This window comes from Apis cerana, linkage group LG12, assembly GCF_029169275.1.
Source record: "Apis cerana isolate GH-2021 linkage group LG12, AcerK_1.0, whole genome shotgun sequence".
NCBI lineage: Eukaryota > Metazoa > Arthropoda > Insecta > Hymenoptera > Apidae > Apis > Apis cerana.
The window spans coordinates 4,746,148-4,771,548 of record NC_083863.1 but is presented as its reverse complement, the minus strand read 5'-3'; the positions used below and the strand labels follow the sequence as shown (position 1 = coordinate 4,771,548).

The 25,401-nt window shown below is 26.3% G+C and overlaps 4 protein-coding genes across 5 annotated transcripts; all 4 read right to left on the bottom strand.

Annotated features, from left to right (window-relative positions):
* Positions 1–209: 209 nt before the first annotated feature.
* LOC107995548 (uncharacterized) lies at positions 210–11,316 on the bottom strand. The gene is made up of 18 exons (XM_062082747.1): positions 10,926–11,316; positions 10,610–10,726; positions 10,425–10,542; positions 9,672–9,933; positions 9,431–9,553; positions 9,254–9,344; positions 8,819–8,952; positions 8,499–8,631; positions 5,903–6,019; positions 5,455–5,572; positions 4,846–5,107; positions 4,268–4,358; positions 4,053–4,186; positions 2,241–2,460; positions 1,658–1,774; positions 1,476–1,593; positions 532–796; positions 210–457 (listed from the first exon to the last, which is right to left on the bottom strand). Exons 1-18 carry the CDS (start codon positions 11,097–11,099, stop codon positions 250–252), a joined length of 2,802 nt encoding a protein of 933 aa, XP_061938731.1. The 5' UTR covers positions 11,100–11,316; the 3' UTR covers positions 210–249.
* On the bottom strand, positions 3,542–4,453 carry LOC107995484 (odorant receptor 22a-like). The gene is made up of 4 exons (XM_017053033.3): positions 4,268–4,453; positions 4,053–4,186; positions 3,818–3,950; positions 3,542–3,747 (listed from the first exon to the last, which is right to left on the bottom strand). The coding sequence occupies exons 1-4, from the start codon at positions 4,325–4,327 to the stop codon at positions 3,700–3,702; spliced, it is 375 nt and encodes a 124-aa protein (XP_016908522.3). The 5' UTR covers positions 4,328–4,453; the 3' UTR covers positions 3,542–3,699.
* Positions 11,317–12,338: 1,022 nt separating the features above from the next.
* Positions 12,339–15,842, bottom strand: LOC107995551 (uncharacterized). 2 transcript variants are annotated; one of them, XM_017053143.2, is made up of 9 exons: positions 14,928–15,842; positions 14,710–14,826; positions 14,523–14,640; positions 14,059–14,320; positions 13,789–13,908; positions 13,608–13,698; positions 13,052–13,185; positions 12,577–12,709; positions 12,339–12,474 (listed from the first exon to the last, which is right to left on the bottom strand). In XM_017053143.2, exons 1-9 carry the CDS (start codon positions 15,075–15,077, stop codon positions 12,430–12,432), a joined length of 1,170 nt encoding a protein of 389 aa, XP_016908632.2. In that variant the 5' UTR covers positions 15,078–15,842; the 3' UTR covers positions 12,339–12,429. The 2 variants fall into 2 exon arrangements, with proteins under 2 accessions (XP_016908632.2, XP_016908635.2); XM_017053146.2 differs by having other exon boundaries at positions 14,059–14,194.
* A 701-nt stretch (positions 15,843–16,543) lies between these two features.
* LOC107995547 (uncharacterized) lies at positions 16,544–24,480 on the bottom strand. The gene is made up of 18 exons (XM_062082746.1): positions 24,172–24,480; positions 23,416–23,532; positions 23,222–23,339; positions 22,314–22,575; positions 22,027–22,149; positions 21,838–21,928; positions 21,306–21,439; positions 20,744–20,876; positions 19,357–19,438; positions 19,136–19,308; positions 18,901–19,017; positions 18,717–18,834; positions 18,330–18,591; positions 18,070–18,192; positions 17,892–17,982; positions 17,382–17,515; positions 16,833–16,986; positions 16,544–16,757 (listed from the first exon to the last, which is right to left on the bottom strand). The coding sequence occupies exons 1-18, from the start codon at positions 24,319–24,321 to the stop codon at positions 16,713–16,715; spliced, it is 2,427 nt and encodes an 808-aa protein (XP_061938730.1). The 5' UTR covers positions 24,322–24,480; the 3' UTR covers positions 16,544–16,712.
* Between the last annotated feature and the right edge of the window lie 921 nt (positions 24,481–25,401).

Sequence of the window (25,401 nt, the reverse complement as noted above, 5' to 3'; positions counted from 1 at the left end):
TCTGAAAAAATTCTGATTTCATTAAAAGTTTCTACATTGAAGCAATTTTTTAAAATCATTTTCTTTGAAATCAATTCTGAATTGTTTTCAATTTTGAAAACAATTTCAATGGATATTTTTCAAAGCAGGCTGATAGAGGATTAAAAATTAAACATTTTATAATTTAAAATTTTGTTTTATGCTTTAAATAAATCCATAGTTCTGTTAAAAATAAAAAAAATTTGTAAAAAAATTGAAAAGATTAAATTCCTACTCCAAAATTCCTATTGCAAAGTACAAATATTTCTGTAACTGACTGCATGTAAAAGTAAAATAGAAATAGAAATAGAAATGGAAATAGAACCTTATAGCTCGTTCGTGTCCTTGAATAGAGGAACGTATTTTTTTACAAGTCTCTTTTATCTTTTCCTCGGAATTCTTCAAAGCGGAATCGTCGATCGCGTGTTTGAAGCGATATCTGAAGAACGTCCATTTTTCGTTGAGCGAAATTTTGAAAATTTTTGCAAGAGAAAGTGATATCAATTTATTTACCCGGCCACGGCCAATAATCCGCAAACGTGCTGCACGAATACTATGTAACAAGTGTCATAGGCGACGTACACGACGACCACCATGATTATCGAAAGGCTCATGTGCAGTTGGATGAAGTAATAATAGTCGCGGTCATCATCGATGAAATAGTAACCTGGTATGACATGTAACATAGGCGGGGACGTGTTTTGTGATTTTATCATGTACAACAAACGAGCTGTCCATGGCACTTGTAAGAATAAAAGTGAGCAACAGTACGCGTTTACTGGAAGTAAATTTTCAATATGAATGTAACAGATAATCCATCATCCCAAGGAAGCAAGAGAGAATGATTCATAAATTGAAAAAGTATTAATATTGTTTTTTAAATATACAGTTGAAGAAGAATAGGGAATGGATTGAAAGGAAAGAAGATATTGAATGAAGATAAATTGAATTGGAAATTAATTTTTTTAACTTATTTATAATTTATTCTTTTGTTGCTTTCAAAATAATTTTTTGAATATTTTAAGGAAAGAATAGAGAAAAATATATCACAATAAAATGATTCTAAAATGCTAATTGTCTGAAACTTTATTTTTTTATGTCAATATAACCAATTATATAATAAAATATTTAATATAATAAAATAAAATATTTGTATATATTTTTAAAAGACTATTTGTTGTTGAGTCGTTATGTAAATGATATTTTAAAATTCTTAAATCTTGATAAATTTTCAACGATGCATTTATGAGAATTGCAAATATATATTGTTAATTCCATTGTACACAAATTACATTGAATTATAAAATGAAATAATTGAATTAATTGTTCGTAATTTATTCTTTTCTTTCAATTCCACGAGATCATTTTCGTACCATTAGCATAAGTAAAATATGTTTCTTATATTTAATCATTTGATTAAAATTATGATAAAATTTTGGAAATATAAATCGACTCACTAAGATAGAACGTTGCAAGAAAAGATCCTCTTTGGGCATATGTTGACATAATCTCAACTTCCTCTTTCGGCCGATCCATCGTCCAATCCATGTACAAATCGTTGAACAGAGACTTGACCTATAATTTATTCAAATTTATTTTAAATTAAAAAGATAACTTTAATTGCTAAGTGTCTTCTCACCTTCGTTGCATTGAGAATGTAGTTAGCTTCTTTTAACAGCAACAGAAATATCGCAGTTGCAATACCTGATTGCTCTACTATAACATTTACAGTAGATATGTGTACAATTCTTGCTACCTAAAATCAAAATTGAATTAAATTGAAATTTTACTAAAAATTTTAAAACAGAATCATTAAGAAGACAAGAGAGATTCAAATATTTGTGATTAATGGAATATAGAATATTTTATTTAAATGGATTATAGTTTAAATAATGATTTTTATTATAAAAATTGTATAGCTTCTTTTAGCTATCAAATTACACAAATTTTTGATATACGAAAAAGTTGATAATCATTCATAGCAGAATCGAAAATATAAATTCAAATATTTCCACTTCTTTGACAAAATTAATATTAATTTTTATTCAAACAGAAGCACAATTATACGTATATCCAATTATTTTCATAATATATAATTAACCTCAACTGATTATGTATAATATTTTTAAACAAACATTACATTAAATAATAATAAATATATAAGTTATAAATAATCTTTTACACATAAAATATCAACGAACAACGGTTAATTGTCCACGTACCTGCACAACAACAGAAGGTATACTAATAACGTATATAATAATCCACGAAATGTATTTGAGATACTTATTTTGATCGGGCCAAATACCGCTCAACTTCGCGAATCTTTTCGTGATCTTTAGGAATCGCTTCTCCAACATATCCGAATCCATGATGGAATCTAGACTGAAGACAAAGACAAAGAAGCCGGTAGAAATACTCTTATTAATCGTTTCGATGATTCTATAGACCAAGGCGAAGATAAATGCACGCTTTAGCGCGCGTCAATAATTCATATCTTTGAATTGAAATGCATCTCTTTTGAAAATGCATTGTTACAATTGTTGTACGTTTCCATTTATAAAATTTAATCCCTGTAGAAGGAATATAGAAACCTCTTTTCAATTGCATTTACACGTAAATACATGTTGCGCCGATATAATAAATCGAGTAAATATAACGTTGCAAACGAAACTTGCCACTCGTGGATCGATCGAGGCGTGCAGTTTTTCAATATCGTACAGTAGAGAAATAATGCAATTCGCGTAATTACATTCCATTTAGAAATGTCATGAAGAACAAATTCTAAGAAAATATATTCATCTTTTGATATTTATTTTCTCTATATCCAATTTCTTCTCAATAATGCTACCATGTTCGCCCTCGATTAAATCTTTTTAGACTTACACTTTGGAATTACATTTAAATTGTTGTTTATTAAGTATTTTTTTTGTTTATATAAATACATTATCATGTTTGGATAGATTGTCGATATCTGTGAGATATGGAAGCTCAGATCTAATAGATTTTGCAAGAAAAATATGTAAGTATTAACTTTTTTCTTTATTTTTAATAACAGGATATGATTGGAATATAATGGCCACGAATTTGATATTTCTTAGGAGTAGAATAGTTCATTTACTGCAATAATAATTTAAAAAATTGCAGTTTTTTAAAAAGAGCAGTTCTCTTTTTGTAATTATTAATAAAGTTTTATGAAATATTGAGTACTTTCAAATATTGAGCTTCTTCCAATTTAATATTTTAATATGATATATGCATTTCTACGTAGATTGAAAAATAAACCTTGGTAATTTTTATATTGTGTGAAAAGTGAGCAATATGTGCTTCAATTAATATTTTTTTAGATTTTTATTTTGTGTCGAACTTCATATAAGTACATGAAAATACAGAATATTAATATATTTATGGTACTTTTTTATCTTGAAGTTAAAATATTGATAAAATTAATTACACACGATATATATTGATGCTTATTTATTAAACAATAATATTATAAATGATAAAAATATAGTAAATTATATATTCATTCTGAATGGGACATTAATATATTGGAAAGATATATTAAGAAAGATTGTTTTGACGTCTAGAATCAATTTCAAAGATGTTTATACATACATATTAACACCCATTGTATATAATATTCCAATCGTCATATACGTACATAATAATACATCGTTATTACGTCGTTTGCATTACTGTATAATAGGAAATAGCTGCTTTGATTATCTGAAAATGGAAATTCCATTCGTACAAATATTTTACGTCACGTTTAAATAACAAGTTTTTTATATATTACCTCTGCGAAAGATTGTAAATTCAATACGATCAGACCACCGGCTGTTAACGTGGGAAAATTTAGGCAACTTCTCAACGATAACACGTATAACGATCGAATTCTAGGTGAAAAAGTGTACCATGGAGATTCGTATCTGCAAAGGACAATTGTATTTAAAAGAAATAAGGAAGCAGCATTTCTTTTTTCCTTGTGATACAATTGTTTTAACAAAAATTAATATTTTTCGTTCACTCACATAGATTCATAAACATCTTGTAATTCATTTATCACAAATTGTCCTTGAACGGTGAGAATGAACGTGTGGAATAATTGAGCGAACAAAAATGTAGCTTGCACTAATTCTCTCGAACCATTTTTGCCATTTGCCACCTGAAAGCAATCTGTTAAAGTAATCATGCAGAATAATCGTGTTAAGGAAAAAGTTTTCTTGTACATTGAAAATTATTATACCTCTAATAACGACACGCTAATGGCCATTATCAGCAGTCCCATAGAAACGAATAAATACATATGGTAACTATTTTCGATTAGCTTCAGGTATCTATGTTAAAGGTAAATTAGTCTGTGAAAAATTTCATAACGTTATATTTTCTCTTTTCATTTTTTTATTATAAATTATCATATGTATATATATTTAACGAAGGATAAAAAGTAGATAAAGGTATTTAATAGGATTTTACAAGAAAAAAAGAAAGATCTTTCCCTGTTTCTCCAATTGAAAATAATAAAGATAGATTACGTTTGAATAATATTAAATAAACTTAATGCAGATTCAAAATTAACGTTAAAAGCGAGAGAAAAATCAAAGATATTCATAATTCCACAAACTTGTACCAACTTCAAAGCGTGTTGATGCGCCTTGATCGATTCGCATATACTCTTATACTTGATTTCCTCTAATGGCGTGGCACGATCTTCTTTCAAATTTTTGCATACATTTTTAAACCGATATCTAAATGAAAAGAAATAATAATTTTCGTAATAATGATTCGATCATTATACTTTGGGGAATTAATGAATTTTCGTACTTGGCGATTGCCAGCAAACCGCATGCATGCTGCACAGCGTACACGTAGTTCGTATCGCAGGCGCAAAATATAAAGCAAATCATGAGTAGTGTGATTATCATGTGTCCTAATAAAAGCACGTAGTACTTTTCGTCGTCCAACCAGAAATAAGCCGGGTACAAGAATATACGTTTCCGTGACACGTTTAATGGTATGATGATGTCCAGAATAGGCGGCACCATGGGCCACATAAGCATAAATGTTTCAGTAACACCAATATGCACTATAAAAGTACAATATGGTATCGATTGTAAATTTGATGAATCAGGTATACATGCTTCAGAGAATTGTATTGTATTAAATATGTTCCGTGCGAATCTTTCTCGAGAGTAGGATAAAATTTAAATTTAAAGTAGAATATCGAAAATTCACTTGAATTTCGACTATTCAAACACGAAACGAGTGTATACAAATATTTAAATCGATACATATCTGAAAATATTTATATTGTTCATATTTGAAAATTGTTAAATTCTAATTGTATTTATAAATTTGATTCTTTGATCTGAACCGATCATCTGAAAGGATTTATTTTAATTCAGATATGTCAATGTTCCATGATATACTTACGAAAATAACTTATCGTGATGAACAATCCTCTTCGTGAATATTTGTACATAATCTCGTATTCTTCTTTCGTTTTTATCGCCGCCCAATCTTCGAATATGTGATTCAATATTGTTGTCAGCTGTAATTTTTCGATAGAATTATGAATTAAAATGTTAAATCAAAATTATTAAAATATTATACAGCAATGTTAAAATATTCGTAAAACGGATTTGGAGAGTCAATTCTAGAGACCAAAAAAATTGATATATAAAAATTAAGTTAAGTTTATTTATTAAGTTAATCAAATAAACGAGATGGAAACAAAGTGTGACAGAGATAGAGCAGTCTTAATCTGATCTTAATCTATTCTATTGAAAGATCATTGTAAAAAAACTATAAAAGAATCCAGCAAGAGAGATCTAAATATCATTTACAGTGTGTTAAATAAATGTCGAAAATATCCCCTCACCTTAGTTTCATCCAAAAAGTAATTACCCATTTTTATAAATGTTCCAAACGATGCTATAGAATAAGGCAAGTTCGTTGCTGCTTTGTCCATAGTGGGATTCAATACGAGATATGCAACCTGTAATTATAAAAGGATTATTATAAATATTTTCTATATATAAATTGAGCCATTCGAATATCGTATTGATTAACTTCATTAATTAATAAGATAGACAAATGAAATAATGTTGAGTAAATGAATATTTCTTAATAATAATAAATATTTATTTTAAAATATACAATTATTTATGCCTCACTATAAATTATGAAAGCAAGATAATTATTTTTTTTTTAAATTGAATACACTAATTACAAATGGTAAAATTAAAAAATTCACAAGAAGCTAAGATGCACAATTCTTGATTGTCTTTTTGATTATTCTTCAACGCAGGATATTTTCATATATAATTATTATTAATTAAATAATAAATATAAAACTTGTATTCTTCTTTGAATGTATTTTAATTATTTTCAATGTGAAAAACTTTCAATGTCCTCTGTCATTACAGAGGTAAAATAGAATTTTAATTTTATAATAATAAAATCAAGATTGACTCGGAATCATTATCATCTATCATACCTGTGTCACGAAACCACTCATCATCACCGTGATACTTATGAATCGTTCCGCCATTTTCGACCGATAATTCTGATACGGCCATACACCGGTTATTAATCCGAATATTTTGTTGACTATCAAAAAATTTTTTTCCACTGTTCTCGCGTCCATGATCAGAACAACACAAATGCCAATTCGAAAAAAAAAAAACAATTGTTCCGTCTTCGATAATTCTTATAGCCTTCCTTCGTGTCGTGAAGTGTTTCATTGAATAATTCTTTAGAAGACGAATATAAAATTTCTACTGTCGCTTATTGTCAAGTAAAATGGATATGACAATCCTTGATTTACTTTAAATATTGAAATAGAGTATTTTACAAAATTGTATATAATGGAATTATTATAGTTTTTTTTATTATTGGCTGAATGATTCACTCCTTGGTAGGGAAAAACGGTTCACGAGTGATGTAGAAGGTTTCTCTTAAATATTAATAAAGTTAATCGTTACCTCGTTGAATGTCAATCTTAACCAATTCATATTTTCACAGGAAATTCTGAAATTGGCCACTTGAAAGTATCGTAAGAATTTCTTTCGTCATTGTGTGCTACATCTTTTATCACATTTCTTTTTTTCATTTTTACTGATTATTAGATAAGGAGTTAGTTGATCAACAATGTCATACGTTGATCGACAATAATAAAACTCACAGAAACACGACTAATCACGAATAACCAAATTGAATAATCGATATTCTCTTCATGTCCTTCTGTTACAACAGAATTTCTCGTCAGTCTGTTCTTAACGCTGTGCGGGATACTATCAAATTGATATAATGTAAAAATTTTTTAAATTATAAGGAATCGAGGTGCCAGATCTATCGAGAGATTTTTTCAACTATTAGGTAATCAAAAAAATTTTTATCAAAATATTCAAATCGTTTATATAATTTGTAAATATTGTACAAAAGAATTTTTTATCGATAACTTCTATAATTTATGATTTGCTAAGTTTTATTTATTAATAATTAATTATAATTTAAATTTCAATACGTTGAGTTTTTGTCTTTTTATTTATTATCATGAAATTATTTGAAGATTGAATTGTTTAATTTCATATACACGAATCTTTTTTATTGCTTTGATATTAATTATTTATACCTCTAAAACCTTTAAAAAAGAATATTATATATAATTTTTATCATATACAATTACAAAAAGAATTAATATTATTATTTTTAAAAACTATTTCTAAAAAATGTATTGTATATTAATATTTTTGAATTATCTATTGAATGAATTAATCTATTGAAAATATTGTGAAAATAAATTCTTTATTACGTAAATAATAATTTAAATTATATTAAAAATTATTCTACAAGAAGAATCATTAAATCATCATTCAAATAGACATAAAATTTAATATTTTACAATCAGATAGTGATAGCTCTCAAAATGATAGCTATAACTATTGTCGATATATTATCTATAAATAACTAAATACAAATAAATTGAATATATTTTTACTAGGCATAAAAAAACAGACATATATAATTTTTAATTTGTTAATTATAACTTATTATTAATCTCTCACTGATCAATAATAATAATCATAATTTTGCTATTTTTCACATAATATTTTTCACCGATAAAAACAGTATTGAAAGCAAAAAAAGAAAAGAAAACGAAAATATCACATCTTGCTGTTTAACATTTGAATATATTTTAGGCATAACAACAACAAATAATCCCATTGGGGATATGACGTAACAAATACATTGTCTTACCGATTAATTTGCACAACATTAATAAATATTAACAAATTCGAATTTTTTACTTTCTATCATTTTATTTTATCAATTTATTATGATCTAAATACAGTGTAGTATGAAAATGACGCTTTTAAGATCTGGAAAGAATTCAATCAATGTTATACTTAATCGGAAGTTGCTTTTTTTTTAAATATTTATCCAATTTTATGTAAAAAAAAATATCGGTTCACCTGTAAAAAGCTGTCCAAATTCAAAGCAACCAATCCTCCTCCTGTCAATTTTGGCGGGCTCAAACATTTTCGAAGTACCAGTATGTACAATGATTGCGTTCTCGACGAACCATTATACCAATGTGCTTCATATCTATACATAAACAGAGTGTAATGAATCGCGAAATTCTATTGCACGATAATATTTTCTTTGATTAAAAAAGTAAAAGAAAATAAAATGTTGCTTGAATTTCAATATATAATTTTATCCAAATGCAATAACGATAAATAATAATTTTCTTCATATTTGACATTTTCGATACATGTAATATCAATCTCACATTGTTTTGAAAATTTCGTCGTTGGCATTTATCAGAAATTGTCCCATGATCGTTAAAAAAAACAGATGTGTCAACTGGCCAACAGTGAATGCACAGAACGTGAAAAACCTAACATTCACTTCCATCGATGACAACTGTAATTAAATTACAACAGTACTGTACATAAAATTCGTATACATATTAATATATCCTTGGAGAATTGATTGTAGAAGCGAAAACAAGCAAAAGTTAATATAGTGTACTCCTCTCTCCCTATTTTTCATCTCGCTTCATCCAACGCGAATTTTCAATAAAACTTATAATTTAATCAATTTTGAATATCAACTTTTATATTCGTTTTAGCTTCTACAATCGATCTTTCAAAAATATTCCATCTTTATTTATATATAAAACACCATGTACATGATTCTGTATATGTATGAGTCTTAAACTTGCCTTTACGAAAGTACCGGTGAAAGCTAATACTATCATTCCTATGATAAGTAAGAAGTAATGTATGTGGCAGGCGTCTATTTTATCCACGTATCTTTGCACGTAGATCGTAATAAAAAATATGTATAAAATAGTTGGTACGTAGTTGATATTTATATTACTAACTGCAACAATACTAACTCAACGGCTGTTTTGTGGGCTTTAATGGACTGTCTGACTCTCGTGTAAGTTTCATCCGTTAACGGGTCAATATAATCTCCTCCACGAAGCTTTATGTCATCCACCGCGTGCTTGAAACGATACCTACGTTCATTTTCATTGATTACAGTCAAAATTCTCAAGTCGAAACGTAATCTTTCAGCGCGATATCTAACAAATTGTGGGATATGAGGAATATAAAGAACGGTTAACGAATACTCACCCGCTGATAGCTAACAAGGCGCATCCATGATGTACAATGTAAACCAAATACGTATCGCAGGCTACGTATACTGAAGTGAGTATTAACGCAACTGCTATCATGTGCATTAATATGGGATAATAATATTTCTCTTCGTCCACAAAATAATAAGATGGATAGATTAGTTCGCGGCCACGTGACTCGTTCAAGGGCGAGATGATGTTCAAAATAGGTGGTATACTTGGTATAAGAAGGAACATGAAGCCGCAGAAAAATATACTAACTGAACTCGAAGTGAATAAAATATAGAACGAAATGAATAAATATAAGAAAACATTGATGAGAAACGTATGAAAGAGCGAATAAATTAATATTTAATAACTTGCAAGAGAAGATGGATTGGAAAATTATTATATATTTAAAAATTATAAAAATAAAGAACACTTATTTTTTCGAATATTTTCTTCAACGCTTCAAATTATTTTTCATCAAATTTTGATATATTAAAATATTAAATTTTTTTATAATAAATTAAAAATAAAAATCTTTTATAAATTGCATATTCAATATAAGATATTATAATTTTTTAATATACATAGATAATCAGAATTAAATATATATGAAACACAATTGTGTTTCACATTTTATAGACGTTTTTTCTTAATTGGATTTTCTCACTGTTTTCTATATTCGTATTAAAAGTCGTATATGTTATTACTGAATCTTATGATATCAATTTTTACAATTTAAAAAAATTTATTTTTTCTTCATTACCTTCGTAAACAGTAGAAAGCACTCTTGCTCTTTTTAAGTAGATTTCCAAAATCTCTAACTCTTCCTTCGATCGTTTTATCAATCGATCGGATATAATTTCATTCAAAAGTTCTCTGAGCTGCGATTTTAACGACACTGATAATTATCCTAAGGATTGTAGAATAAATAAAATTGCAAATTTTCACCTTATCCTCGTTTAGGATATAATTGTACTGTTTGAATAAGAGGACGAATCCTACGTCCAGATATGGCAATTGATCTGATAAAACGTCTAAACTATAAAATTTTATTACCCGTGATATCTAATGCAAAAAAAAAATTATTATTCAATGTTAATACTGTGAAGTATCATAAATGACAATAATTTATTGTCAAAATTGTTGTCAAGAATTTTCATTTAGGAAATGACATAAATGTTTGACAAATCCTAATTTAATTTTAATAACTTTTTTAAAATTACTCATAAATGATCTAATATAAATAAATTATTAATAACAATACCTGTGCTGAAAGAGTAAGAACCACTATAACAGATGTAATGAATCTTATGCAAAACTTGATGAATCTTTGCTGATAAGGCCACACACCAACTAGCTGTCCAAAAAATTTATTGATTTTCAGATATTGATCCTCTATTATTCGCTTGTCCATGTTTAATAAACGATAATTTATCATAGAATTATCGAAAAATAATTGAATACAACTATTCCTGTTTCAATGATTTTATCTTCGGTCAATTAGGCCAGATCCATAAGTTTTCACGGCCACAAGAAAACTGTTATGGTCAAACGATCTAAATATAAACGCGCGTTTTCTATGATACAGTGACAGCATTAAATAATTCTTTTATCTTTTCAAGTAATTGATTCGCGTGATTGAGTCGCTTTTACAAAGATATATATGGACTTGATTAATTCATAACTAGAAAGGAAAATGGAAAGGTTTCCTCTGTGACAGTAATGGTTTTTTCTATCTTCTTTTTTCTTTCTTAATAAGAAAATTGAATAATTGTATATTAATATGAACAATTTAACTTGATGATTTAATTCAATGCAACAGTTCCTAACGATATAACAATTTGTACGAACTAAGTGGATGAGTGAATCTACGTGTATGAAAAATTAATGACTGATGCTACACTTTCTAATATTGGTCTCCATATTTTGTCGTAGTGAAACATTCATTTTGTGTATAGAAGAATATCTACAGAAGAATAAATTGTCGATATCTGTATAAAACATTGTGATTTTGTAAAACATAAGTTTCTTATCTAATAATAAAATCAAGATGGGATTCGAAATCATGTATTTCAGAATTTGGAATGAAAAATTTCATTGAATGTTGGATTTATGTTAATTTTTATATGTTACATATATATTAAAAACAAAATAATGGAGCCCTCTTAATATTATAATCGTAACTATAGTCGGTATATTATCTGGTGAGTAACTAAATTTAATTGAATTAAATATATTTTTTTAATTTTTATTAGATATAAGAGAAACTTCAATCTTGTTATTAATAAGAATGCATGTGTAATATAAATTTTCTATTTTTTGAGATAATGTATTACATTTAATATTCGAAAAATCTTAAAAAACTAAATGAGAGAAAAAATGATTATATAATATTATCTATATATATATATATTATCAATATCTATAAATTAAATTAAAATTGTTCATTATAAAAATTAAAAATATAATATTGTTATTCTTTTTATTACGTATTTAAAATTACAGACAGTTCCTTTATTCCAATCTATCGATCCTGCAAAAATCATAATCATAAATTTTTTAATAATTATTTATATTGCATCGAAGACAAAAAAAAGACAAAAGACTATATAACATATGAATATATTTTATGCATAAAATATAATTAGATAAATAACTAATTCTAATTGGTTCTACAACTAATATACTATTTTATATGTATAAATAGCAACAAATATCGAATCTATATAGAAATTTTTCTACTTTTTATGTTATTATTATTGTATTTATTAAGATCTAAATACAGTGTAATAAGAAAATGATGCTTTTAAAATCTGAAAAAAAAATTTAATCAATATCATTTGATCAGAAGTTAGTTTCTTTAAAATATTTATCTAATTTTATAGAAGAAAAAAAATATATAAATAACAATTTACCTGTACAAAACTATCTAAATTCAAAGTAATCAATCCTCCTCCTGTCAGTTTTGGAAAAGTCAAGCATTTTCGAAGTACCAGTACGTATAATGATTGCGTTCTCGATGAACCGTTGTACCAATGTGCTTCGTATCTGTACGTGTACAATATAGTGAATTGATTCGTGAAATTTTATTGTACAATAAGTAAAATTTATGAAAAGAATTATTTGTGTAATTATATGAAATGCAATATCAAATTAAAAATAGAATGTTTGTTAAATTTCACAATTATACACAATGTAAATTTCACTCAAATTCAATTCAAATAATAAATAATAAATAATATTTTCCTACGATATAAACATTAAATCAAATAATATCTTAAAACATTAATTTTGACATTTCAGTTTTTTATTATTATTATTATTCTTTTTTTTAACTTATTTCAAATTTCTCTCCTAACTTTGATAAATGGATACATACAATATTCTTACATTGTTCTGAAAATTTCTTCGTTAGCATTTATAAGAAATTGTCCCATAATCGTTAAGAAAAAAAGATGAGTCAGTTGAGCAACAGTGTATGCACAAAACGTGAAGAATCTAATCCCAATTTCCATGGTCGACAGCTAAATTTAGAAAATAATATCAAATGTTAAAATCAGAATAATATAAATTCATGTACAAGATATTGATATATCGTTTATTTTATCGAAGATGTAGAATTCTAAAGTGTCGAATCAATAAAAATGTTTATAATATCGGTAAATAAAAATATCGATTAGCTTATTCATTAAATTATAATTATAACAATGTATAATCTAAAAGTAAATTATTAATTTTTAAAAAAATTAAAATTGAAAATTGAAATTACAACTTAATAAACATATTCAAATCAATATATTTGTATATCAACTTTTATGTTTGTTTTAATTTCTAGAATTAATAAAAATGTTTCACGACACTTTTACATACAATACAATATACATTAATGTTCTACATACATTAGATTATATAGCAAGTGAGTTTTAACGAACGATGTATAACTTACCTTCACGAAAGTACCAGTGAAAGTTAATACTATCATTCCTATGGTAAGTAAGAAGTAATATATGTGGCAGGCGTCTATTTTATCCACGTATCTAGCATGTCGTTGTAATAAAAAGTATGTAAAAGAATTGATATGCACGACACTTACATACATATTACTAATTATATACAACAATACTAACTCAACGGCCGTTCTGTGGGCTTTTATGGAATGTCTGACTCTCGTATAAGTTTCATCCATTAGCGTGATATAATTTTCGTCGCAAATTTTTACGTCATCCACTGCATGCTTGAAATGATACCTGTTGTATTCATTGATTAAACATTAAAAATTTTCAATCAAATGTAATTTTAACATCTAAATCGTACAGAGAAATCAATGATGGAAAAGATGGTAATGAATTGAAAGACATAAAAGACAAAAAAACTGTGCATTTTTACTTAACACTCACCCACTGATAGCTAACAAGGCGCATCCATGATGCACAACTTGTACCAAATTTGTATCGCAGGCCAGATATACCGAAGAAAGTACCAATATCGCTAGTATCATATGCATTAATATGGGATAATAATATTTCTGCTCGTCTACGAAATAATAGGTTGGATAGATAAATTCACGGCTTCGTGATACGTTCAAAGGCGCGATGATGTTCAGAATAGGTGGTATAGTCGGTATGACGAGGAACATGAACGCGCAGGTATATACCATAACTAAATCCAAACAAGATTAAATGTAGAGTAAAAAAAAGAGAAAAAAAAAGATAGAGATGGAGAAATGTAGGAAACAGCGAGGGAATGAAAATATTAATAAGGGATTCTCTCATTTTCTTCTATTTTCAAAAGTATTTGTATTAAAAATCATTGTCATTGCTTGGTTTTTGTAACACGAGAAATTCTATTTTTTGTTGATCACCTTTGTAAAGAATGCACAGCGTTGTTGCTTTTCTCGAATACAATTCCAAAATCTCCAACTCCTTCTTCGATCGTTTTATCAACCGATCGGATATGATGTCATTTAGAAGTTCTCTGAGCTGCAATTTTAATAACACTGATTATTGATATTAATCACGAAGAAATAAACAAAACTGTAGATTTTTCACTTTATTTTCATTCAAAACATAGTTATATTCCTTGAATAAGCAAATAATTGCTGCGTTCAAGTATGGTATTTGATCCGAAAAAACATCGAAGTTGTAGAACATTATTACCCGTGATATCTATAATGTAAATAATTTATTACTCCATATTAATTCTTTTTCTAAAAAAAAAAATCGATGTGATGTAACGATATATATAATGATACAATCTAATATAAAACCTGCGTTGCAAGGTCAAGAAGCATTACGACGGATACAATAAATCGCATGCAAGTCTTGATAAATCTTTCTTGAAAAGGCCACACACCAACTAATTGGCCAAAAAATTTATTGATTTTCAGATATTGATTCTCTATTGTTTGCTTGTCCATCTTGTAAACAATAATAATACTTTATCACAGAAATGGTTAAAAAAAATGTTTGTACGATTCTATTCGTCTGTTTAGCCAATCTTCAGGAAACCTTTACCCATAAGTGTTCATATCCATGAAGAAACTGTCATGGTTAGATAGCATAAATGTAAACGTGCATATTTTCTACAGCAATAAATAATTTTTATATTTTCAAACAATTGATTCGCATGATTACAGTCTTCCACAAAGATATATGGATTTGATTAATTTATATGGAAAATGGAAAGATATTTTTGCAATAATACAAAAGCTTTTTCTATCCTCGTATTTCTTTCTTTTCTTAATAAAAAAGAAAATTGCAAGAGCAACTTAACACACTGTTGTAACGACATATTAACAATGTCCAAAGACGTAGCAATTTGTATCAAGTGGATGAATGGATCTATATGTAGAGAATGAAAAATTAATGATTAATGCTTCACTTTCCAGTGCCAGTCTTCGTAGTTTAGTTGTAGCGAAACATTCGGACAATTCATTGACTTATATGAAAAAATAAACTACTGATATCCATTTTGCAGTTTTATAAAATAAGAGTTTTTTATCGAACAATTAAGAAGAAATCGAGAGACATGAAAAAATATCAGTGAAATTAAAATTTAATTATTTTAGAATATGAAACAAAATATCCCATTGTTTGTTAGATCCTATATCTTGTGTGTGCTAAGTCTCTTGAAATTTGTCAAAACTAGACAATAGTGCCCTCTGATAGTGATCCTCTAATAGTTATATCTATGATCGGTACATTACCTGGTGAGTATTAAAAGCAAATCAATTAAATGTATTTTTAAATTTTTATTAATCAGACAGACATAATATGATTTTCAATTTGTTAAGTTGTAAATACAATATTCGATTCAATCTTGTTTCCTATAAAAATGTATATTTTATGTATTTAATTTACTATTTTTCATGCTACATAGCAATGTTTTACCTGTAAAATTGAATAGTAAAATGAATAGTCATCATTTAAGGAGCTAAATAATAAAAAAAAGATTATATAATATTTTTTATATTTTCTATATCAATAAATTAAATTTTAAATATATTTCCTTTTATTTTCCTTTACATGAACTAAAGATTCTTATTAATTAATAATGATTAAAAATTGAATACATAAAATTTGATTCTAGGTCTTGATAATTTTTTGAAACTTGAATAATGATATCTTGCAATATCTATTTTTCTGTTATGAGCAGAAGAAATTCAACAAACAGATATTGCATCTTTTTAGAATGAACAAGAAATCGTGAAATCTTGAAGTGAGTAACAATGATATTTCTATTATTCTATTCTTTTATGGATTATCTAAAATTACATTTATCTAAAGATTCATTTATTCATTAATCTGACGATAATACTTATAAATATGTTATTATGTATTTTCTTTTCACATATACTGAATTAGAGGAAAAAAAAGATATGACATTTATTTAATACATAAATATACTTTATGTGTAAAACAACAAATAACTAACTCTAGTTAACTTTATAATAATAATTAATATATTATTATACAAATAGCTATAAATACTAATAAGTTGCATCAACAAATTTTTTGAATTTTTTATTTTATATTTTTAATCTTCCAATTTATTAAGATCTAAATACAGTGTAATATGAAAATGATGCTTTTAGAATCTGAAAAAAATTCACTCAATGTTATTTGATCGGATATAATTTCTTTAGAATAGTTAAAAGATAAGATCTGCTCACCTGTACAAAACTGTCTAAATTCAAAGCAACAAATCCTCCTCCCGTCAATTTTGGCGGACTCAAACATTTTCGAAGTACCAATATGTATAATGATTGCATTTTCGACGAACCATTATACCAATGTGCTTCACATCTATGTACATACATACACACTCTGTGTTAAATTAAATTTTTATTATATAACATTATACTTTGATTTATAAATCATGTAATTATATCATATGAAGTACAATTCAAAATAGTGATTGAATAATAGAGAATATATAAAGTATGATGTTAAATACTCTAAAAAAGAAATAAAAAATAGAATTTTCATTAAATTTCAATAATGTAGAATATAAATACTTTATTTACATATCTATAATTTACATGCAAATGGTATTTGCCAACAATTTTAACGATAAATGAAATATCTTCAAATGACAATTAATAATTCCATTTTTTCTAATCTTTTATTTCTTTCAATTATATTATTTATTTTATTACTTTTTTTTTAATTATTTATAATTTTCCCTATTTTAATAATTAATAATAAGATAATAATCTTACATTGTTTTGAAAGTTTCTTCGTTGGCATTTATGAGAAACTGTCCCATAATCGTTAAGAAAAACAGATGAATTAATTGAGCTATAGTGTATGCACAGAACGTAAAGAATCTTATCCCCACTTCCATGGTCGACAACTAAATTTGAATGGAATAATATAAAATTATTTAATCAGAATTCGTTTGTATACAGAGTAATAATATATTCTTAAATAATTGATTCTAAAGACAAAACAAACAAAAATATCAATTGAGATTTGTTTATTAAATTATAAGATTATAAAATTTACTTTTGTATTAGAAGGAAGATAATGTTCAATATTAAGTTTTGTCGTCTAACTATATTTCTATCTAACGAATTTCTTCTAATTCAATAAAATAATAAATCTGGGTATTTTTGTATATTTTTAAACTTTTACATTCAGATCTTTAGAATCAATCCTTCATAGATATTTCATTTTTATATATACCAGAGATATTATTAATACTACTATTTTACAGAATAATAACTTGCCTTTAGGAAAGTACCGGTGAAAGCTAATACTATCATTCCTATGACAACTAAGAAGTAATGTATGTGGCAGGCATCTATTTTATCCACGTATCTAGCATAACACGTTATAATAAAAAAGTATATAAAAGAATTGACGTATATATGAGATTTACATGCAATTAATCAATTGTGTACTAACTCAACGGCCGTTTTGTGGGCTTTAATCGATTGCCGAATTTTTACATAAGTTTCATCCATTGAGGCGTCGATGTAATATCCGTCGCAAAACTTTACCTCATCAACTGCATGCTTGAAATGATACCTGCATTCATTTTCATTGATCACGATCAAAAGTTTAATACAAGTTTAATATTTAAATCTTACAGAGAAATTAATGATAGAAAAGATAATAATAAATTGGAAGACGCAAAGGATTAACAAATATATTGATTAGCTCACCCACTGATGGCTAGCAAGGCGCATCCATGATGCACAATTTGTACCAAATTTGTATCGCAGGCCAGATACACCGAAGAAAGTACCAATATCACTGCTATCATATGCGTCAATATGGGATAATAATATTTCTGCTCGTCTACGAAATAATAGGTTGGATAGATAAATTCGCGGCTTCGTGATACGTTCAAAGGCGCGATGATGTTCAGAATAGGTGGTATAGTCGGTATGACGAGGAACATGAACGCGCAGGAATATACCATAACTAAATCCAAAGAAGATTAAATGTAAAAAAAAATAAATAGAGATGGAAATGTAGATATTTGTGTTAAATATCGTCATTGCATGATATCAATTTTTGTAATATAATTCTATCTATTTATTCGTAACCTTTGTAAAGAGCGCAGAGCGCTGTTGTCCTTCTTGAATACATTTCCAAAATTTCTGACTCCTCCTTCGATCTTTCTATCAATCGGTCTGATACAATGTCGTTTAAAAGTTCTCTGAGCTGCGGTTTTAATACAGTGATAATTATCCTAAAGACTGTAGAATAAATAAGATTGTAGAGTTTCACCTTATCCTCGTTTAGAATATAGTTGTATTGCTTGAATAAAGTGACAATTCCTGCATTGATATATGGCAATTGATCCGATAGAACATCCAAACTGTAGAAAACTATTACTCGTGATATCTATAGTATAATGTAAATCGAATAAAATAATAAAATAATTTATTTGATTATTAATTCGATTATTAAAAATTGATATGATACAATGATATATAATGATATAATCTTTTACTTATAATACCTGTGTTACAAGGCTAAAAATCATTATGATAAACGTGATGAATCGTATGCAAGTTTTGAAAATTTTTTTCTGATATGGCCATACACCAACTAACTCTCCAAAAAATTTATTGATTTTCAGATGTTGATCCTCTATTGCCCGCTTGTCCATAATCATATAAACAATAATAACGACTTATCACAGGATTATTGAAAAAAAAAGAAATACAATTATTTCTGTACCGTCAACGATCCTGTTCAATTGATAGCCGATCCATCGGTTTTCATGTCTATAACAATACTGCCATAGTAAACGTGAATGTTGCTAGTAACGATAATAATAATAAATAATTCCTTTAACTTTTCGAATAATTGTTTTGCATGATTACTCGTTTTTGCAAAGATATATGGATTTGATTAATTTATATAGAAAATGGAAAGATATTTCCCTAAGAATAATAGCATTTTCTTTCTTTTCTTAATAAGAAAATTATAAGAACAACTTAGTATACAACTTGTTGTTCGACATGTTAACAGTGTCCAAAGACGTAGCAATTTGTATGAATTAAGTGGATGAGTGGATCTATATGTAGAGAATGAAAAATTAATGATTGATGCTACACCTTCCAGTGCCGGTCTTCATAGTTTAGTTGTAGCAAAACATTCGGACAATTCGAACTTATATTTATAAAGAATAAACTATTGATATCCATTTTGCAGTTTTATAAAATATGAGTTTCTTATCGAACAATTAAGAAGAAATCGAGAAACATAAGAAAATATGAAATTAGAATTTAATTATTTTAGAATATGAAACAAAATATCTCATTGATTGTAAGATATATCCTGCATCTTATGTGTGCTAAGTTTCTTAAAATTTGTCAAAACCTGATAATAGTGCCCTCTGATAGTGATTTTCTAATAGTTATACCTATGATCGGTACATTACCTGGTGAGTGATTAAAAGGCAAATCAATTAAATGTATTTTTAAATTTTTACATGACATGATTTTCAATTTGTTAAGTTATAAATACAATAAACAAAATTATAATTTTTATTTTCCTTTATAAAAAACTAAAAATTGTTATCAATTAATAATGATTGAGTACTAAAATCTGATTTTAGTTTCTGAAACTTGATTATTACATGATTATTATAACATCTTTTGTATAAGGAACAAATTCAAAAAATAAAAAAATGGCATTTATTTCCAAATGAACAAGAAATCATGAAATCATCTTGAAGTGAGTACCAATGATATTTTTTACTATACTTATCATTTACGTATATTATATTGGAAACAAAAAAAAGAAAGGAAAAAAAAAAGATATTATACTTTATGTTTAACATGAATGTACTTTATGCATGAAACAACAAATAACTAATCCTAATTAATTCTACGACTTAATTAATATGCTATTATATAAATATAAATACCGACAATTGCATGTACATCATTGAATTTTCTACTTTATATATTGTATAATTAATCTATTAATCATCAATTTATTAGGATCTAAATACAGTATAATATGAAAATGATAATTTTAAGATCTGGAAAAAATTAATGTAATTTAATCAAAAATTACAAAATATTTGTCTAATTTTATATAAAAGATATCGGCTCACCTGTACAAAACTGTCTAAATTCAAAGCAATTAAGCCTCCTCCTGTCAATGTTGGCGGACTCAAACATTTCCGAAGTACCAATACGTATAATGATTGCGTTCTTGATGAACCATTGTACCAATGTGCTTCATATCTATACACATAATATAATGAATTGAATCGTTAATTCTATTGTATGGTATATCCTTTATGACTTATGAAAATTTACATAATCTTTTGAAATATATTCAATTTAAGATAATTAAAGATTGAACAATTAGGAACATAGGAAGTTAAATATATTAAAGGAAAAGAAATAAAAATTAAAATGCTTGTTGAATTTCAATAATGCAGAATGTAAATACTTCATTTATTAAAACCAAATACAAGTAATAATTAATATTTGTCTGTGTCTTAAACATTCAATGAAATGATGCTTTCAAATGATAATTTATATATTACCACTGTACTTTTCTTTTTTTTATATAAATTTTCAATTGTATTATTCGATTCTTTCTTATTACTTCCTTTCTTTTTTAATTTATTTTAAATTTTAATAATCAATACGTATAAAAAATCTTACATTGTTTTAAAAATTTCATCGTTGGCATTTATAAGAAACTGTCCCATAATCGTTAAGAAAAGCAGATGAGTTAGTTGAGCAACAGTGTATCCGCAGAACGTGAAGAATCTAATCTCTATTTCCATGGTCGACAACTGAATTTGACAATAATACAAATATTAAATTAGAACAATGTAATTTAATAAATAATTTAGCATGAGTAATAATGTATTTTGATTCTAAAGACAAAAACAAACAAAAATATCAATTGAGATTTATATGTTAAGTTATAAGCAATTTATTTTTATGCCAAAATTGAAACAGATTGAATGAGCTTATAGCTTTCTCTTTGTTACACTCATTGTCCATCTCGCTTTATTCAACGCAAAATGTTCTCTAATTTAATAAATAAATCTCAGCCGATATTTTTGTACGTTAATTTTTGTATTTTCTCTAGAATAGACCCTCCAAAGATACTCCATTTTATATGCAGAGCATTGTGTATGCTGTGTATATGTATCTTGCAAACTAGTTTTAACGAATGGTGACTTACCTTTAGAAAAGTACCGGTGAAAGCTAATACTATCGTTCCTATGATAAGTAAGAAGTAATATATGTGGCAGGCATCGATTTTGTCCACGTATCTAGCATAACGATAAATAAATAATATATAAAAATATATAAAAAAGTTGATGTGAGTATGACATTTTACATATTATATTACTAATATTGCAATACTAACTCAACGGCTGTTTTGTGAGCTTTAATAGATTGTTTAACCTTTTTATAAGTTTCATCCATTAGGAGGTCAATATAATTTCCGTTGGAAAACTTCATGTCATCCACTGCATGCTTGAAATGATACCTATGTTCATTTTCATTAATTACAGTGAAAATTTTAGATTGGGCGTTTTATTTTAACACAATATCTAAACCCTACAGAGAAATTAGTGATAGAAAAGAAGAAAGTAAATGAATAAACGGGTTCTAAGGGATGAAAGATGTGCAGTTAAAATGTAAATTACTCACCCGCTTATTGCCAACAAGGCGCATCCATGATGTACAATTTGTACCAAATTTGTATCACAGGCTAAGTACACTGAAGACACTATCAATATTACTATTGCCATGTACGTTAATATGGGATAATAATATTTTTCCTCGTCTATGAAAAAATAGGTTGGATAGATAAATTCACGGTCTCGTGATTCGTTCAAAGGCATGATGATGTTCAAAATAGGTGGTATAGTCGGTATCATGATGAACATGATCGCGCTGGAAATTACTATAACTGATGAAAGAATGAAATGTATGATAAAAGTAAAATGATGATTGATGAGAAATGTAGGAAAAAGTGAGGAAATTGATGATACAATTGATATTAAGTAATATATCATTAATTAAGAAAGATATAATTAATTTCTTAATTTTCATCGATATTTCATTTAAAAATTTTATTTTTGCATTTCGTATTTTTTGTTTTTGTATGCACGAATATAAAATTATATTAAATGATATAATATATAATTAAAAATAATATTGTTAAAATAATAAAGAAAAAATTTTTTTACAATAAATACATCTTTTTTATAATAAACTATTAGTAAGAATAATTGTAAATATGATATATCTTTTATAATATAATATTTAATGATAAAAATGGATAACAATTATATGTATGTGGAATGGACATGAGTGTTAAAAAGTTAAATGATTAGTTTTATATATTAAAATATATAATATTTTCTCAGGATAAATATTTAGAAGAACTATTATACAATAACATTGATAAAAATTGTATAATTATTATAGTAATAACCGATTAACTGTTTTAAAAAATATATTAAACTAAAATACAGATTTCTTTTTTAAATAACTTTTCTTAAGTGATCATTATTTCCTCACGTTTCTGTACATATATATTTTTTATTTGTCACCTTCATAAAAAATGCAGAGCGTTGTTGCCCTTTTTGAATACATGTTCAAAATTTCTAACTCTTTCTTCGAGCGTACCATCAGCCGGTCAAATACGATGTCATTTAGAAGTTCTCTGAGCTGTGATTTTGATAACACTGAATTATTATAATTATTCTGAAGATCGTAAATATAAAGTAGAATTATAAATTTTTACCTTATCCTCGTTTAAAATATAATTATACTGTTTGAATAAGAGGATAAACAGAGCATTTAAGTATGGCAATTGATTCGATAAGGCATCCAATGTGCAGAACACTATTACCTGATATATCTATAATATAATCTATAATATCTATAATATTATTTATAATATTTATTATTTAATATTAACGTTTTAAAAAAATATAGATAGCAATAATTTATTGAAAAAATTTATATTGATTCATTTCTAGATCATATACTGATAATTCCATATAATAATCTTAATTTTTCTTTGAAAATAAATATAACTAGAATTTTATTTAAAAGATGAAAAAAATAGGCAAATTCTAATTTGATTTTAATTAGTTATTTTTTATACATATAATACAAAAAGAAAATCTCAAAGTTAATTATCCAATTGATCTTTAATCACCAACTATGGAGATTAAAGGCAAGTGCCTTTAATTTTATGCTTTTTTATCTGCATAATTTTATTTTTTATTAAATCATCCTATAAGTAATATCGTTTTAACTTTAATGGAATTCTAATAAAATTTCATTCATAATATTATATATAAAATAAAAAACACATAATTCTTTGAACTTGAATTAAAAGAACATAATCAATGTAGCATATTAACATTATTTTATTTATTTATTTATTTATTTATTGGATTATTATTTTTGTGACGAATAAGAATCTTATAGTAAATAATTATTTCTAAATTCTAAAACGAAATTACTTACTAGACATAGCCTAATCTAATACCTGCGTAGTAAGAGTAAGAATTATTATGGCGAATATAGTTAATCGTATGCAAAATTTGGTAAATCTTTCCTGATATGGCCATACACCAACTAGCTGTCCAAAAAATTTGTTGATTCTCAGGTATTGATCCTGTATTTCTTGCTTATCCATGATCTTGATCTAATAAATAAATAATAATAATAATACTAACTATCACAGGATAGTTGAAAAGAATGCAATTATTTTTATATAATCAATGATCTATTCGTATATTAGTCAATCCTCAGGAAACGTTTATTATTATCAGTATTCATGTCCACGAGAAACTGCCATGATCAAAATGTAAAACGTTTATGTTTTCAATACTATAACAATAGTATTAAATAATTCTTTTATCTTTTTAAATAATTGCTTTCACGTAACTGCTTGCTTTTACAAAGATATATAAATTAATTTATATGGAAAATGGAAAGGTATTTTGTCTAACAATAATAGCTTTTTCTATCTTCGTTTTTCTTTCTTAATAAGAAAATTACAGGAACAATTTAACATAATTTTATTATGATATAATAGCAATATCTAACGACGTAATAATTTGTATGAACTAAGTGGATAAATGGATCTATATGTGCTATATGAAAAATTGATGACCTATGTTACACCTTCCAATATTCTTATGGTCTTGATATGGTCTTCATATTTTTATAGTAGAAACATTCAGACAATTCATCGTTTTGTATCTATACGAACGAGTATATTGTTGTTACTCATTTTTTCACAAGATATAAGTTTTCTTATCACGTGAACACGTGAGAGAATGTGATTCGATTTCGTGACCATTCTGGCTTTTTTCTTTGCGGCTTTGTATCTTACAGTTCCTCATTTCTTTCTACTTGAAACAGGGAGACTCCGACCCTATAATTATTATCGAGGTATATATTATAATATATGCATTTTAATTTCAATGTTATAATGCTTTTATATTTCGATTTACTGCAATTAATTTGATAAAGATATCATTTTATCAATTATATTTGTGATGCATATTTAGAGAATCGATTTCAAATGAATTGATATTGATTGAAAATTCAAGTTAACAATCGATAATTTTTAAGTTTGAATTTAAGAAAAAATAAAATAGAATAATGGCTTCCATCATGCTATCGTTTCTATTTTCCTCTTGCTTTTTTTAATATGACATGAAATATTTACATAAAGATATTTATTATTAATTTATTGAAAATCTATTTG

Bases quoted from the DNA above. Each gene is read 5' to 3' on its own strand.
- LOC107995484 (XM_017053033.3), bottom strand. From the start codon at position 4,327: ATGTATTTATTCGTTTCTATGGGACTGCTGATAATGGCCATTAGCGTG. The intron at 4,187-4,267 runs GTATAATAATTT...GATTGCTTTCAG, and splicing joins TTAGCGTGTCGTTATTAGAG to GTGGCAAATGGCAAAAATGG. The intron at 3,951-4,052 runs GTGAGTGAACGA...TGTCCTTTGCAG, and splicing joins CAAGATGTTTATGAATCTAT to ATACGAATCTCCATGGTACA.
- LOC107995548 (XM_062082747.1), bottom strand. From the start codon at position 11,099: ATGATAAATTATCGTTTATTAAACATGGACAAGCGAATAATAGAGGAT. The intron at 10,543-10,609 runs GTGAAAATTTGC...TTAAAATCGCAG, and splicing joins ATATCCTAAACGAGGATAAG to CTCAGAGAACTTTTGAATGA. The intron at 1,775-2,240 runs GTACGTGGACAA...TTTTGATTTTAG, and splicing joins TACCTTCTGTTGTTGTGCAG to GTAGCAAGAATTGTACACAT.
- LOC107995551 (XM_017053143.2), bottom strand. From the start codon at position 15,077: ATGGACAAGCAAACAATAGAGAATCAATATCTGAAAATCAATAAATTT. The intron at 13,909-14,058 runs GTGAGTGTTAAG...TGAATACAACAG, and splicing joins GCCTTGTTAGCTATCAGTGG to GTATCATTTCAAGCATGCAG. The intron at 13,186-13,607 runs GTAAGTTATACA...TTCTAAATTTAG, and splicing joins TCACTGGTACTTTCGTGAAG to CTGTCGACCATGGAAATTGG.
- LOC107995547 (XM_062082746.1), bottom strand. From the start codon at position 24,321: ATGGATAAGCAAGAAATACAGGATCAATACCTGAGAATCAACAAATTT. The intron at 23,533-24,171 runs GTATTAGATTAG...ATTATATTATAG, and splicing joins TTCTTACTCTTACTACGCAG to ATATATCAGGTAATAGTGTT. The intron at 19,439-20,743 runs GTGAGCCGATAT...TATCGTTACTAG, and splicing joins ATTTAGACAGTTTTGTACAG to CAACATTCACGTTTACTATG.